The sequence below is a fragment of the Hypomesus nipponensis genome, chromosome 22 (assembly GCF_054491055.1).
Source record: "Hypomesus nipponensis isolate SF chromosome 22, ASM5449105v1, whole genome shotgun sequence".
Lineage (NCBI taxonomy): Eukaryota > Metazoa > Chordata > Actinopteri > Osmeriformes > Osmeridae > Hypomesus > Hypomesus nipponensis.
The window spans coordinates 6746094-6762980 of NC_140382.1; the positions used below are offsets into that span (position 1 = coordinate 6746094).

The 16887-nt window shown below is 49.3% G+C and overlaps 1 protein-coding gene across 1 annotated transcript; it reads right to left on the minus strand.

Moving 5' to 3' along the window:
* Positions 1–54: 54 nt before the first annotated feature.
* On the minus strand, positions 55–16704 carry ermp1 (endoplasmic reticulum metallopeptidase 1). Its single transcript, XM_084686610.1, has 15 exons — positions 16398–16704; positions 14836–15140; positions 12884–13011; positions 12276–12381; positions 11866–12012; positions 11684–11776; positions 10371–10583; positions 9733–9953; positions 7887–8061; positions 6792–6982; positions 6387–6539; positions 5897–6099; positions 5606–5721; positions 5344–5507; positions 55–5125 (listed from the first exon to the last, which is right to left on the minus strand). The coding sequence occupies exons 1-15, from the start codon at positions 16667–16669 to the stop codon at positions 4949–4951; spliced, it is 2664 nt and encodes an 887-aa protein (XP_084542736.1). The 5' UTR covers positions 16670–16704; the 3' UTR covers positions 55–4948.
* Between the last annotated feature and the right edge of the window lie 183 nt (positions 16705–16887).

Consider the following 16887-nt stretch of genomic DNA (forward strand, 5'->3'; position numbering starts at 1 on the left):
TTCCCCTCGCACGGTGCAGCTGCTGATGAAGAGGAGGACGAGGGGGGGTTAGAATCGTGTGTGAAGCCTTTTATTGCTGTACACGGTATCTGTCTCCTCAGACACTTCATTCAACTTGTTTTGCATAAGTAATCAAGTCCATTAGAATACCCTGTTAAACAATATTCCTAAATCAAGTCATCAATCCCACACCCGTCGTTTCAATGATGTGATCCCATCTCTGATGTGACATAACAGATATAAATGTACAGAGGAAACTTACGGAAAAGAGAACAACAAACATTAAACGTGCCGCTACCCAATTAAATAATTAGTTGACTGTCTACAGTTCATCATAACTGTTCTCGATCACCTTTTCCAGGGGAAGGCTGCGATTAAAGGAGGTTTAATAACAAAAAGGCATGGGTGAACGTTCCAAACCAAAACATGAACGCAACAATTATGACACAGCGCGTATAAAACTTCAACACATCCATTCACAACATCCTCATCAAACATATGAAGACTTTGTCACAACAAGCATCTCATAGAACATCTCCCATCTCCCGAAGTGGAGTTACATCAACAAAAAAAAAGTTTCACTATTAAACAATAATCTAAATATACGTGCCGTTAATTATTTTCTCCTCGTATAAACTTGGATAAAAGGTCAACTTATAGGGCTCTCAGACCTTAAACATTAAAATCAAGGACTTCAACAACTTCACGGGCAATTATCAAGGATAATTAATGTTACAACGCTGAGAATCTTTATAATGAGATCTAGCACGCTTTACTGAAGACCACAGACGATGAAAAGGCTTGAATGTTTGAACACTTCTCCATTGTGCTACGACAGATGACGTGGTCTCTTGCATTCTCCAACACAGCACATCTGTGGTCTTTAACCCTGATGACATCAATTTATATTCTTTAAAAATATATACATCCAAGCACTTTCAGTGTCTATTTTCCAAAACTTGCAATGCCTTAATGATTTTTCCTTCAAAAATTCACAAACTTTCAAGGAGCTGTGGGAACCCTGTGTACAGGTAATGATCAATATTCCCCAGTTTGCAGATGTCATGGAAGGGCAGACAGACACAGATGCTTATGTTTTGAGGGAGAAGAACGGTCGCCTTGCAACAGAAAAACGTAGCTAGCTTTATTCCATCCTCTAGTGATCTCCATGGCTCTGTCATGTGTTCCAACCATGTATCAGAAGCAGATGCTGAGAAATTAATGAATGCAACAGTTTAAACTACGTGCTTAAGGCGTGTTGCTCTTCAAGCATCTTTGTTTGATATGCGAGGCGAGACAAGACTTACATTATTAAGTATTAATTCATACGAACAGCCAACAGCCACATCTTATTGACTACATACAGAATAGGACTGGACAGTGTCAACTTTGTTGTGCTGAACCCCAAGTAGTAAACAAGTCATGTGAAACCACTGGTGAAACAGGAAAGGGTGCCCTATGATTAGTCGGCTCCTAAACAAAAAAACCATCACCATCGTGTCTGGCAAACCCTCATACTAGTCACTCTCTCTGGAGCACGTCCCTAAACTACCAGGTAACAGTTTGAGATGATCACATACAGAATTCATCTGAATTGATGAACGTTAATTATTCCTGTTATATACACTTTCCCACACAACTTTTTCCTTCCAAGCAACAAGAACAGAGTGAGCACCAGATGAAGACTGCGCCACACACTTAGATTATAACAATATAAATCTAGTTACTTATTATAATTTTGTTAATAAAGCTAATCTCTGTTGATTCTTAGTATATTTATAAGTTCTGCTTCACTGCAACAACAAACGACTAACATTGAGGTTCAAGTCCCCGTCTTTCCTTATCTTGTTGACCTAACCGCTTTGACCGTCTCAAATAAGGTCAACCCTGTGCTCAATCTCATGTCAGTCATACACATCATTAAGCAGATTTGAAAAGACTATTATAGGATGTATCCTCACCAAACGGTGTAACAAATAGACAACAAAACCCAGCTGTGTGGCTGTACACAGTGGACATTGCTACTGACGACCTGGTAAGAAGCAGGACATCCAGAAGAGTAAGGGCGAATCAACCCTTGTTTATGCCCTCAAAAGTCTGTCTTTAGAAAATATGGTTTAAAAATAATCATAAAATAAACCTTGACCGCTCTACAAACACCACAGTTCGAGTCAAACTGACCCTCTGAGTGTGTTGCAAGATTTCAGCAGACCACTGTGAGCTGGTCCCAGAATTTAGTTTATATTCCATCACTTGTATCCTCACAAACTGGCCAGTATCTGTCCCTGGTAGCCTGGTTGCATCTCAGTCCTGAAGCCGTGGGGAAACTGCAGTCATTGAGGAAGAGATCCGTCATAAATTCATATTATTTTGCATAGATTTTGTTTTGAACATTACTAATCTCAGAGGGTGAAGAACCAGTACCAGCAAGAGAGAGAGAGACACACATAATATGGCCATAGAAACACAACCAGGACCAGAACTGGACCAGAGACAAAGAACCAGATGCAGGACCACAAGCAGAACTGCACTACCTCCCAGAAACACACTACCTCCCAGAAACACACTACCTCCCAGAAACACCCACTGTCAGCAGCAGGGGGAGCCACCCTGCTGACACACGAGGCCGTGACGAGGACCAGACCAACACTGACGTATCCCAGCTGTCAGTGTCCAGCCAACCCCCCCCCCCCCCCATGTCTTAGATCTTAGAAAAAACTGGCACATGACAGGTCAAATCAGGACCCATGTGAATCCCACCAGAAGACAATCCAAGCTCGTTAAGCAATAACGATAGTGGAGTTCAGTCCTATATTGTGGTTAAGAGGCACACCCAAACAGAGCACGACTGGGAGTCAAGAGAAGTACTGGTTCTGGGAAGGGAATCCAAAACGTGGTGTTGCTTTCCCCCTAATATATTTGATGCAAAAACAAAATATATAAAATCCAGAGGATATTGTAAAAAAAGATTCTCCAGAAAAAAAACATGAGAAGCACCATTAGTGTTTATGTCTGAGGCTGATTTTCACAGTAACACTGAACATGTCACTGACGATTATGATAATGACGATTATGATAGAGACAATTATGATAGAGAGAGAAATAAAGAGTAAAATGAACAATTTGGACAATTATGTAATACCATAACTTTGTAAAAAATCTAAAACAACAGCACACGTCAACAAACCAGTCAGTAAATCAGTCAGTCATCTTGTTTGGAAGGCTTTCTCCAGAACTCTAATGCAATTTGGACGACCAGCCATGGTCTCATCTCAAAACAACAGCCTCTCTGACATGGAACACCACACAGTGTGTTTCAAGGCTTCAACTGTGTTCTGAATGTGAGACTTCAGCTTTTACAGCAGACTGCTCCTTTAAAGTGTCTGTTCCCAGGAGAGTAAGGACAACGGTACTTGTCTCCGTGACAACAGCCCAGCTCAGAGCCACAGCAACAAGACACTAGCTCTAGAACGTTGGCCTCTCCATAACGTCTCTCCATAAAGAGGCGGCTGAATGTGAACTTGCACCAGTGTTAGAACTTTCTATGTAGGCAATCACAGAACAGAACCAACCAATCATCTAAATGTAGAACTTTAAGGACCTGTGAGGCCTCCATAGCTCAGGCCTCCTCAGCTCTCTAGCATGGTACTCATGGTGACTATGGCTTCTGGCTTGCAGAGTGTTCACAGAGGAGGTTCGGCATGCAAAGGCCTTTCATAGAAAAAAAGAATGCTAAGAAAAGAAAGAGTGAGAGGGGTGGAGAGAGTGAAGAGATGACATGGAAGAGAACAGGAGACGGAGGTTCTCCCTTCCCCCTCAGAGGTAAAGGCAAATCTCTGGGGCTCAGCCAGGTGAGTCTGTCCTGCAGGGAGGAGTCTGTCCTGAAGGGAGGAGTCTGTCCTGAAGGGAGGAGTCTGTCCTGAAGGGAGGAGTCTGTCCTGAAGGGAGGAGTCTGTCCTGAAGGGAGGAGTCTGTCCTGCAGGAAGGAGTCTGTCCTGCAGGAAGGAGTCTGTCCTGCAGGAAGGAGTCTGTCCTGAAGGGAGGAGTCTGTCCTGCAGGGAGGAGTCTGTCCTGAAGGGAGGAGTCTGTCCTGAAGGGAGGAGTCTGTCCTGAAGGGAGGAGTCTGTCCTGCAGGGAGGAGTCTGTCCTGAAGGGAGGAGTCTGTCCTGAAGGGAGGAGTCTGTCCTGAAGGGAGGAGTCTGTCCTGCAGGAAGGAGTCTGTCCTGCAGGAAGGAGTCTGTCCTGAGGGAAGGAGTCTGTCCTGCAGGAAGGAGTCTGTCCTGAAGGGAGGAGTCTGTCCTGAAGGGAGGAGTCTGTCCTGAAGGGAGGAGTCTGTCCTGCAGGAAGGAGTCTGTCCTGAAGGAAGGAGTCTGTCCTGAGGGAAGGAGTCTGTCCTGCAGGAAGGAGTCTGTCCTGAGGGAAGGAGTCTGTCCTGCAGGAAGGAGTCTGTCCTGCAGGAAGGAGTCTGTCCTGAGGGAAGGAGTCTGTCCTGCAGGAAGGAGTCTGTCCTGAAGGAAGGAGTCTGTCCTGCAGGAAGGAGTCTGTCCTGAAGGGAGGAGTCTGTCCTGAAGGGAGGAGTCTGTCCTGAAGGGAGGAGTCTGTCCTGCAAGAAGGAGTCTGTCCTGAAGGGAGGAGTCTGTCCTGCAAGAAGGAGTCTGTCCTGAAGGGAGGAGTCTGTCCTGCAAGAAGGAGTCTGTCCTGAAGGGAGGAGTCTGTCTCTGGCCTGGCTGGAAGAGCAGCATCCTTGTTGTTAGCAACAAAGCCTTGACACAGTGAAGGGTGGGGTCTCTCAATCACCTACATCTGCGTGTCCTCCAGTGTGTGTGTGTGTGTGTGTTTGCGTGTTAGTCTGATGAGGGTGTGGGCGGGCCCACTGGCCAGTCCAATTAGTTCTGTCCATTGTGACTGGTGCGGTCCTCAGTGTGGGTCCATGTGATTGGCTGCGTGGTCAGTATCGGTACATGTGATAGGTGCTGGACCAGGTGGAGGCGAAGGTCCAGGCTGGGAATCGAATCAGCATGGCGTCCAGCTGGGGTGTCCGCTGGTCCTCGCCAAAGAAGTAGTGGGAGGAGATCGCCACGGTGACCATGCCCTCTGGGCCCTCGGGGTCCTGTTCCCTGGGAGGCTGGTGGGGGAGGAGAGGTGAAGGTTAGCAAAGGGTCACACACACTTAGATACAGAGTACAGGAGGGTTGGGTACAGGAGAGTAGAGTAACGTATAACGTAATGATAGGGGCTTGGTGGGATGACTGAACTGCAGCTACAAATATACGGACAACTTAGGAGGGCTGCCTAAGGCTTTTCAATGCAGGAAAAACCCTGCTGCACAGGTAAGTCAAGTACCTGTATTTCGAACCAGAAGTCCCATGCAGGGGCATCGAGGCCATGTGAGTAGAAGATGAAGTACTCCCCAGCCAGGTGGTACTGGGGGTTCCCATCCCCAAACGACCAGCTGGATAGAGAGGCCCCGCGATGGGGCATGAGGTAGAGAGACATGTGGCTGGGGCCTGGGGAGGGGGTAGAGGAGGAGGTCAGAATACACACACACACACACACACACAGACGGTAGACACCAGACAGCACAGAGACAGAGTGAGCTCCTGACCTTTGACCTGGAAGGCCATCCTGACCGTGCCCCAGTTGGTCGGTTCTTTAGATATGAGCTGAAACTGCACAGGAGACTTGGGGGAGACTTCAGGAGCAGGCAGGTACCAGTCCTTCCTGGAGCACACACACACACACACACACACATAAACATGCATAAAACATCAAGACAATCAGGTTAAAAGACACTGAACTGTCTGTATTGTGATAATCTTCTAACCCAACTACCAATTAGTATTAAGATTCAGGAAAATGTTCACAAGGGAGATAACGAGGCGGAGGAGATACTGACTTGACCAGGAACTTGATGGGCAGGAACCAGGGGAAGCCACAGAAGGGCCGGTCCTGGCGGCACTGGGTCCGGATGCTGTCGTTGAGCTCGGGGATGTGCGGCGTGACGTGCTGCATGCCTGTGTAGTCGAAGCTGTTCACCCACAAGCCTGAGTCGGTGCTCTCCACCTGGCCGTCCAGGCTGTGGAACGTCCGGGTGGTGTGCTGGGGACGAGGGGAGACGGGCGGGGAGACGGGCGGGGAGACGGGCGGGGAGACGGGCGGGGAGACGGGCGGGGAGACGGGCGGGGAGACGGGCGGGGAGACGGGCGGGGAGACGGGCGGGGAGACAGACAGACAAGACGGTCAGGCAGACATCCACCTCTGAATCTGATCCAATCAAGTTGGTGTTATAGAGTGACAACCAACAGGAGCGGAGAGCTGGCTGTTAGAGGTTGTGTGTGGACATGTGTGTATGTGTGAGAGTGTGTGTGTGTCTCTGTATGTCTCACCTGGATGAAGACCCGTTTGGGTCGGGGGCCGGCCGGGTCAGCAGAGTAAGGGAACAGCAGTCCAGACGACACCAGCAGGACCATCACAATGAAGAGAGATCCCAGGGCCGCCAAGATCCACTTGGTACTGCGCACCAGGTACACAAAATGGAGCTGGGGTGGGAAAGACCAAGAAAAAGAGACAGACAGAGAGAGAGACAAAGACAGAGAGGAGAGAGAGGCAGAGTGAGAGAGACAGAGAAGAGAGACAGAGAGAGAGTAGAGAGACAAAAGAGAGATGGAGGAGGAAGAAAGACTGATTAGGCACGTTCATTAAAAACTTCATCCATCACTTCTCATTCTAGAACAGCCACAACACCCCCCCCCTCCTCTCGCTCTTCACCCCTCCCTTCTCTGTCAACTCACAAAGAAGGACGAGAGGAAGATGGTGGCCAGGGTGACGAGTGTTGCCAGGACAACGTCAGGGGGGATCTCCGACCCGCTCCGTCCCAGGATGGGGGTGAAGATCTCGAACACCACCCAGATGAGGAACATGAAGTGCACGTAGGGCAGCGCCAGACCCAACATGTAGAGCACAGAGTACTTCACTGAAGCTCCTGGATGGAGGGAGGGAGGGAGTGAAAGAGAACATGGATTTAGATATGTGGTTAGATTAACATCAAACGGGTTATGCAGGATGTGGAAGTGTAGTGTATGATAGTGTAGAGTAGGGTTATGTACTGTAGTGTATGATAGTGTAGAGTAGGGTTATGTACTGTAGTGTATGATAGTGTAGAGTAGGGTTATGTACTGTAGTGTATGATAGTGTAGAGTAGGGTTGTATAGTGTAGTGTATGATAGTGTAGAGTAGGGTTATGTACTGTAGTGTATGATAGTGTAGAGTAGGGTTATGTACTGTAGTGTATGATAGTGTAGAGTAGGGTTATAAAGTGTAGTGTATGATAGTGTAGAGTAGGGTTATGTACTGTGTTGTATGATAGTGTAGAGTAGGGTTATAAAGTGTAGTGTATGATAGTGTAGAGTAGGGTTATGTACTGTAGTGTATGATAGTGTAGAGTAGGGTTATATAGTGTAGTGTATGATAGTGTAGAGTAGGGTTATGTACTGTGTTGTATGATAGTGTAGAGTAGGGTTATATAGTGTAGTGTATGATAGTGTAGAGTAGGGTTATGTACTGTAGTGTATGATAGTGTAGAGTAGGGTTATATAGTGTAGTGTATGATAGTGTAGAGTAGGGTTATGTACTGTAGTGTATGATAGTGTAGAGTAGGGTTATATAGTGTAGTGTATGATAGTGTAGGGTTGTGTAGTGTAGTGTAGTGTATGATAGTGTAGAGTAGGGTTATGTAGTGTAGTGTATGATAGTGTAGAGTAGGGTTATGTAGTGTAGTGTATGATAGTGTAGAGTAGGGTTATGTAGTGTATGATAGTGTAGATTAGGGTTATGTAGTGTAGTGTATGATAGTGTAGAGTTGTGTAGTGTAGGGTAATACAGCTCACCTCTGTGTCTGAACTCTGAGGCCAGCAGCAGCTTGGTGGCCAGGGGGAAGGCCACCATGAGCATGGGGACGTAGGCGGAGCACAGGCCCAGCTGGGAGAGGTAGACCAGGGCACAGCACCACAGCAGCAGGCTCACATCAAAGTACAGCTCGCCCAGCTCCAAACGACGCACGCCCTGGAACACACAGGTCAGGGGTCAGGGGGAGGGGCTGAGTAGGGGGTCAGGGGTCAGGGGCTGAGTAGGGAGTCAGGGGAAAGAGTTGGGGAGTGGTCATAGGGTTCAGGGTTAGGTGTAGGATGTATACAGGTGAGGGAGTGGCCACATAGCACGTGCATCAACAGCACGACAGGTGGCTGAAAGACAGAGAAGTTCTGTGTGACAGCAACCCCCCCACCCCCCACCCCTTCCCCCCGCCTTGGTGAAGGTGCATTGTCACACACAGAGTTAATCCATTAACATCCCTGTGTCATGATTCATGCAACATTTTTCAGGCCAGAGTTGAATACACTCACGCTCCCTCATGACAGTTGAGAAACATGAGTTCCTCCTCCCTTGTTTGATTTCTTCCTCTTTCATCCTGTCATCCCTCTCTCCCTACCTCATGCAATAACAAACCAACTGCAGTGAGACAGTATCAGATGCACTCTGTCCACACAGAGAAAAAGAGTAAGAGAGGCGGAGGGGGAGAGACAGAGAGTGTGTGTGTGCAGGGTCTTTGTCTGTGCTCACTGAGCTGCAGTCAGATAGCTTGTCCTGTTTCCCTGTGGCTTACCTCCTACAGGACCTTCCCATTGTAAACCCAGACTGCCGCCTGCCTCACGGTGTGAGGACATGGTCTTCTCAAGCGAGCGTACAGTATAAGCCCAGTGTTATTTGGTGGGGTTTCACTGTGTGTGAGTGTGTGTGTGTGTTTGTCTGTGTGTTTGTCTGTGTGTGTGTCTGTGTGTTTGTTTGTTTGTGTGTGTGTGTGTGTGTGTCTGTGTGTGTCTGTGTGTGTCTGTGTTTGTCAGAGTGTGTGTTTGTCTGTGTGTGTGTGTCTGTGTGTGTCCGTGTGTGTGTGTGTGTCCATGTGTGTGTGTGCGTGTCCGTGTGTGTGTGTGTGTCTGTGTGTGTGTGTCTATGTGTGAGCGTGCGCGGGTGATAGTGTCTGTGGACACTAATGAAAGACATGGTATTAGAATGAGCACAGTGCTGCTCTCACATCTGAGTGAGTGAAAGAGAAAGAAGGAGGGAGAGAGGGAGGGAGGGAGGTAGAGGTTGCTATGGTACAAGGGCGATGGGGGTGGTTGGGGGGGGTAAAATACTAAGAAACAGAGGTGAAGCAGGAAGAATGGAGGGAGAGAAAAAAAGAAAAGAGAGAGAGAAAGAGAGGGCTTATCTAGGTAGGAGGTCATAACCATAGAAATAGAATTCACAGTAGAATGTGGCTGAGCATTCTAATTCTACGCTCAGCCAATCACATGTTCAAGACTAATCTTACTAGTGCGGAAAAGTAAAAAAAACAAACAGTTAACAACACACGGATAACATCTCCTGTTCACACACAGTGTAGTAGATGGAAACCCAAACAGTAAGGCAGACTGTGTTTCTTGTCTTTTCAATGTCACTTGGTGTGTGAATGTCTTGATCGTTGTAAACAGGAGCTTGCAGCTAGATTCAGCCAGGTCCTGACTGACCTCCAAGCCATGTTAACCAGGATGACCTCTGTTGTCCTAATGACCCTGTCTGACCCTCGACATCTAACCCCCAAAAACATAGCGTCTCACGGGACTAGAATCCAGTCCAGCCCTAACCAGAAGGGTCCTCCGCAGGGATAGGACCCAGTACCAGGGTCCCAGTACTCACCCCATAGTACAGGTTCTTTGCCAGCGTGTGGATCAGAAGCATCTTGCCGGTGGCGGCCGAGCCGTACAGGCAGATGGAGGCGTAGAAGTGGCTGTACCAGAACATGGAGCGCCCAGACAGGGAGACCAGCAGAGCCACGATCAGGACGGCCAGCAGGGTGACCAGCCAGCTCAGGACCACCACACCAGTGGCGTAGGCCAACTCCCGCACATACCGCCCCCCTGAGACACACACAGACACATGGATATCATGAGAGAGAGAACATGAGACAGATCCACACACACACACAAAAACAAGCACAGACAGCATTATTCAGTGTGTGTAACCGGTCTAACTGGTGACAGCGCTCTCTCTCTTTTTTTTGTTTAGTTTTTTGGGTTTTTCTTTTTGGTTTGAGGAGGAATTAATAATGTGTGGGAGTTGTAAGTGAAGTGTTTTTTGTCTTGATAATAAAGGTTTGGTGTGGTGAAACAGCTTGGTTGGCTGGCAGTTCTAACTGCCCAATAAAGGTATCTTTAAAAGTCTGTGTCTCTCTGTGTCTCTCTCTGTGTGTGTCTCTCTGTGTGTCTCTCTCTCTCCCCCTCTCCCTCCCTCTCTCTCAGTGAACATGAAACAGGTCGCCCCCTCTGAGCACCCACCCAGGTTGGAGGGGAGAGCGGCCTTCCTGCCCAGGTAGACGAAGGTGGCGGCGGCCGTCATGTAGTTGAGGATGGCGCCTACGCGGGCCGGGTACGCCACCACCACCACGCCCAGCAGGTCGAAGAACACCATGTTACCGTGGCGATACGCCGAGGAGTCCGCCAGCTCCTCCGACATCGCCAGGTGTTTTAGGACGGCCAGGATGTTGTCGCCTGCAGAAAGGAAGCAGGGAGGAAGGGAGGTCAGAGGTCATCGCTGACGGCAATTCAACTGCGCGTCTGGGATGGAGAGAATGTCCATTTTGCTGGACGGGGAGGTGGATGAGAGAGCCGCACACACATGGATTTCAATGCGTTTGCTTTGCTTTACCCATTGCAATGAAACCACAACTGGTGTACTCGGTACGTGGGGTAACATGGTCTAGATTTGGTTAGTGGGGCACCATTGCAGGGTAGGAAGCGTTTGGTTGTGATGGCCCAGTGATGTGGGCTGGGAGATGCCCCGCTGTGGCCTATGAAAGATCACCCTGTTCTGCTCTGGTTTAGACAAACAGTCCAGGAAGCCCCCCCCCACACACACACACACACACACAATCACACACACGCTTACACAACCAAACACACAGAACACAGTCCCGTCCCTGTGCTAGGGGACGCGGAACAAAGTGTCCATTGTTCTCGTTTTATGTGGGCCTTCAACAGTGTGTGTCCAGTGTCCTGCTATCGGAACGTAAACATGCAGAGCAGCCACGCTCGCATGTGGTCTCAGCAGGCAGGCTGGTCCTCTGTGGTCTGAGGGAGGTGATGTTAGACAGGATTCAGACTCCACCAGAATGCTTCACTTACCCGCCACAAAACACACACCGTCTCTCCTCTCTGTTCCTACCCGTCCTCCTATTCCTCTCTTTTCCCTTCCTCTTCCGACAATCCTCAACCCTCCTCCTCCCCTCCTCCCCTCTGCTGCCCCCTCCCCCTCCCCCCCCCCCACCCAAACACATATATAAATAGCCCCCCCCCCCCACCCCCCCCCCCCCGGCAGACTCTCCCAGAGTGCACCACTAATAATTCATGCTGTCTTCAAGGCCACTGCTCCCCCTTTGTTTCCCAGCCAGCAGTTTCCAGAAAGTTTGGCTATGTCTGCTATGATCTGCTCTGAGGTCAGCTGTTGTTCGGAGCATCCTTATGGTAACAGGTCCTGGCTGGGGGAGGGCAGAACAGCATCCAGGAGCTACCTAACCCCAGACACAGGAGTTGGAAATCCGTCCGCATCAGAAGACCTGGTGTGGAAAGCAGTGTGTGTTCCTGAGTCGTACCTGCTCTTTGGATGGAGTCAGTCAGGATTCTGTCGGCGGTGTCGTACTTGGTGTGGTAGATGAAGCCGTTCTCTATGAAGGCCAGGTCTATACCTAAACACACACACACACACACACACAGTTAGATTAAATAAATGGCGCCAAAATGCTCCAGATAGGATATCTCGCTGTTAGCGCGCTACCTGGGATGTTTCCAAAGTCCCTGTAGATGCGGAAGTCAGTGTCGGAGGGAATGACGCCACTCTGGAACACTTCCTGTCCCACCACAGAGGCAAAGGGGTGTTTGGCAGCATGGACGTATGCTTGCACCAGCCATGGGTTCTCTGGGCCTGGGGTCGGGGGAGGGGGGGGGGAAGAAGAGTAAGCTACGATGTGCTGAGCGTGCTTCCAGATGCAGAAATAGAACTCCTATATCATCTGAGCACCCTGGGACTGTGGAGACTAGAGTGCAGGTGCAGCCAATCCCCAAACCAGACACCATAACAACACCTGGGTCTGGGGGGCGGACTTTGCGTCACAGCCAGGTGTTTGCTTCTCGTCCTCTGAGGCGTGTTGTTGCTGAGTCACACACACACACAGACTGACTAGCTACCTGTCTGGAAGACGACCTCCTTGCCCCCCACTCCTGCTGCCTCCAGGTTGATGAAGGCTCTGACCTGCTGAGCCCATGGGTGCTGGGTGATGAAGCCGTGACTAGCCTGGGGGAGGAGAGGAGTGAAAGATAAACAGGGAAGATGGAAAGTGTGAAGGAGAGGAGAGTTAAGGGAGAAATGAACGGAGCGAGACAAAGATGCAGAGAGAAAGACAGCAATAGAGAGAAGTGTGATTGGAGATTTAGTTAGGTCAGTATTTAAATCTGTGGCCATAGCACTTCCCAGACACAGCTGTGTTGAGGTTTAGGAACTAAAGGTTTAGAGAACAGCCCTGTCAGCCTGCTGGTAATTAAAGTACATGGTAAGCGATAAAGTCAAAGTCTGCATCAATCGATGTCATGGTTCCTCTTTGTTTCCATTTCTCCCCTGGCTCTCTGACCATCCATCTCTGTCACTTTCTCTCTTTAGCTCTCTCTTTAGCTCTCTCTTTAGCTCTCTCTTTAGCTCTCTCTTTAGCTCTCTCTCTCTCCTCTCTCTTCTCTCTCCTGTCTCTCCTCTCTCTCCTCTCTCTCTCTCCTCTCCCCCCCTCTCTCTGTCTCTCTCTCACCTGCAGCACGTTCTCCTCGGCTCCGTTGAAGAGGAAGATGACTCCATGGCGAAGGGGCGTGGTCAGGTTGGCCAGCGAATGGAGTACCTCCAACATAACGGCACAGCTCACTGCATCATCACTCGCTCCTGTGGGGACGAGAGAGGGGCAGGGGGCCGTTCACGGAGGATGGTGTGCATGCGTGTGTCTAGACGGCTGTCTATCCACCAGGCCAGAACCTGACTACGGCCAGACAGGCAGAGAGAGGTGAGCAGCTACAAAACAGGAACCTCACTCAGAAAGTCATCACCACAGAGAGCCAATGACATGGCCCGGCTGATAAGAGGACAACAAATGAAGATGAGGGTGAGAAGGGCAACAGGCCTGTGAAACCATCCCACAGACCTACATGAGCAGAATATCTACCAACTGACCAGCCTGATGGAGGGAAGAAGAGAGAGCATGTGTGTGTGTGTTTGTGTGTGAGAGAGAGTAAGAGTGCACAAAAGGACAGAAATGATCAAATGAACGAGAAAAGGGAGTTAAGGGCGAAAGAGAATCATATGACTCAGCTCAGTGAAGGAGCGAGACAGAGAGAGAGGGGGCGAGAGAGAGAGGGGCGAGAGAGAGGGGGCGGGAGAGAGAGCTTGCAGCGTGCCAGAGAGCAGGGTGCCGTATCTTTGTTTTAGTTTCCTCTACATCTGCAGCTTTCTCTCTCTCTCTCTCTCTCTCTCTCTCTCTCTCTCTCTCTCTGTGTGTCTGTCTCTCTCTGTCTCTTTCTCTCCCTCTCTCACATGCAGTGCTCTAATAGTCCTCAAGTTAAGATAGACTAAGCTAAACTAGGGTCGTCAGGTCTAGTAATCTGCTCCTTACCATGGATGTCTAAGTTCAGGCTAAATCAAGGAGAAGACCACACCCTGATTATATCAGCTTTCTAGTTAATGTTCACCAAGCAACAAACCCAGGGTCAGATTAAGCCCCGAGGAATTCTGGTACAAACTATTTGAGGGTGAAACCAGGGAACGACTCAGCATCTGTTAGACAGGGACTCCACTATGGGAGGATAAACCCTGTCCAGCAGGTCAGCGTGCCCTCAGGGCGCTGTCCAAACCCCCCTTCACAGTCATGTGGGCCACTGCAGCGGATTATTCAACCTTTTTTGGAGGGGGGGGGGGGGGGACATGCTTGGAATTCCTGAGTGTTGTGGTGCAGTTCTGCTGATACTGTAGGTGGGTCTGGGCTGGCCCAGTCTGGGATGAGGCTGGGCCAGGAGGGGTTCTGGGAGTTTTCCTGCTCCTCATCTACGGGTGTGTTTGCTCAACTTTGGTATCAGTTTCCTGGTACTGTAGGCCGGGCTACGTGCACATTCAGGAACATTTCACAGTAGGAGGCTCCAGGGTGGAGACTGTTAGAAGCCTCTGTGTGTGTGTATGTGTGTGTATGTGTGTGTGTGTGTGTGTGTGTGTGTGTGTGTGTATAATGTGCTTGTTTGCAAAGAACTGAAACCCGGCTGTATTGACTAAAGAAATGTGCTTGTGAGTACACTTTAGTACAATCTGATGACCAGGCTCTCTCTCTCCACCCAATGTGACACTTAACACCCTCTGAGGAACATCTCTGCATATGCCTTGACCATAGCTGCCAAAAACTGATTCCGATTCAGGATCTACATACTGACCCAAGAGAAACTCTCATCTCTGACCAGGAAGGAAGTGACAACATAGCTATCCGTTATCAGTCCTGAGTAGGCTCTCCATCACATACATGTGTTTCTAAACCATGGAGATTACTGAGGAAGCTCAGGGACATGTTTTTCAGACAGAGGTAAAACACTCCGACGCACTCCCTGGGCCCAGGGGGCTTCCTGTTGCTCTAACTCTGTCTCTGACTCTTAGCGCTCTGTCATTGTTGACTTCTTGAGTCACAGTGGCATGGCTCAGCTGTCCGGCACCCGGTGCTGGTGAATGCCATACCTGGGCTGTTGGCCACTGAGTCAAAGTGACAGTTGGCCAGCATAAAGTGCTGCGCTCCGGTCTTGGGCTCCAAGCGGACGGCGATGTTGCTGACGCGGTCATAGTAGCTGGTGAACCCGCCCAGGAAATCGATGCTGAAGGATCCGGTTGGCCGCTGCACGTCCACGGTAAGGCGGTGAGGTCCGGCGGCGCTTTCGGAGCGGACGTGCTCGATCTGCTCCAGCAGGTACTCCACCGTCAGGACCTCGTTCTCATGGCTGCCAACAGGGCGCGGCCCAACACTTGTGATCCGCTCCAGATGCCTCCTGGGAAGTGGGCGCGGAGGGAGGGGTAATAGAGAAAGTGTGTGAGAGAAATGGGGATGGAGGGAGTGAAGGAAATAGGCAAGAGGGAGAAAAGGGTGAGAGAGAGAAGGGGAAAGAAAAGAGAGAGGGAGAAAAAAGAAAGACAGAGGATGGATGACAGTTGAGTTGTTAAAACTGTTTTAAATAGTCTATTCCTGTCAAATAAATACACATTTGACTGATCATTTTCACTCATCCATCTACAGTGGTGGAGGAGCCAAGGAGTGTTTTAAAAAAGAAAGCCAACAGTCCAAATCTACCGTTAGTGTACCCACTTCTCCTTTGTGTCTAGTTTCATAATCGGTTCCTACTGCCACAGCCTCTACTGCAAGCCCTACCATGGCCACAGCACGTCACAGTCCTACCACAGCTGTACATATGGCTGCCAGAGCTGGTCAGTGGGACTGGCCTCCATCCTGTTTCCTCTCCTGTCATTTCCTTTACGAAGAAAATAGCCCCCAGTCAAAGCAGGTGCCTCGATGCGCCGGCCGGCCCAGATATAACCTCATGACACAGCCGGGCTATCTGACACCGCGGGAAGCTGACCCTCCAGAATAACTCTGATGCTGACATAAAGGCGCATTGCATACAAGCACGGACACAGACTGGTGCACACACCCACCTGCAGACTGACAAACACGTGCACACACACGCACACCAGCAGACTGACAAACACGTGGACTGACACATGCATGATGAGCACACACAAAACATCAGTGACACGCATGAGCCCACAAACACTTTCACGCGCATATACATCTTCACCCTCTGGTTGGATGGACAGAACAGTAAGGGAGGCTCTGATGTCATTTCTGTGCACAGGAGTGTTAATGAAGAATAGCGTAAAACTAAGGAGAATATGAACCTTGAATGCCCTAGCTAAATGCTGATAACAGCAAACAAAAGTAATGGTGCGAGTGCAAACTACAGTGCGAGTACACGAACGGGTGAATCATTAACAGACTAGCAAGTCAAGTGACTTTCTCAGTTACACACCCTATCGACATCTGAGTTAATTTACCCTGAGGCAAGCTACCGACTGTTACTAGGTGGGTCTGTTCAGTTGATTACAGAAGCCAAATAACTAGAGGAGAGGTGAGACCGGTAGCTGGCTAGCTATAGGTATTTGAAAGATCCGTCAAAGATTCAAACCTGTAAAAGTATGATCCACCCGCCACATAAACCATTGTACATAAGCAATACCAGTAAAACACTCACCTTGCACGGACTGCATTGAACTCCCCGGTAGACCTGCCTATGACAAGCTGCTGTAAGGATAACTGAACGAGTCCCCACAGCACAAAGATAAACACAACCACAAGAAAAGCTGCGACTCCTTCGCGCAGCAGGTACAAGTTAACGTCCGGCTTTCTTTTCAGGTCACTGCAGCCGTTGTTTCCACACTGACCCCGAGAGTCGTTTTGCTCTTGCAAAACATTGTTTTGCGTCCCGTAGGGTTTTATTCTTCTTATAGTGGTGTCACTCTCCATCTTTGACACTGGTACACCAGCAAGCGTCGCTCGCTTCAGCGAATAACCGACGGATTGCAAAGAGGGTCAAAATTCCCTCTTGACTGAGGAAGTGGTCGCTAGGACAGAAAAAGCGAAAATGCGAAGCTGGAATAAGAGCTGTAAAGTTCAATATACGTTCTTGAATTATGTTAACCAAAGCAATTAAATAAATCCTAAGAGACACTTGACGTGATTAT

Coding starts and splice junctions, on each gene's coding strand:
- ermp1 (XM_084686610.1), bottom strand. CDS start 16,669: ATGGAGAGTGACACCACTATAAGAAGAATAAAACCCTACGGGACGCAA. Junction 15,141..16,397: donor TTCAATGCAGTCCGTGCAAG/GTGAGTGTTTTA, acceptor CCCACTTCCCAG/GAGGCATCTGGAGCGGATCA. Junction 12,013..12,275: donor GGAGGTCGTCTTCCAGACAG/GTAGCTAGTCAG, acceptor CCCCGACCCCAG/GCCCAGAGAACCCATGGCTG.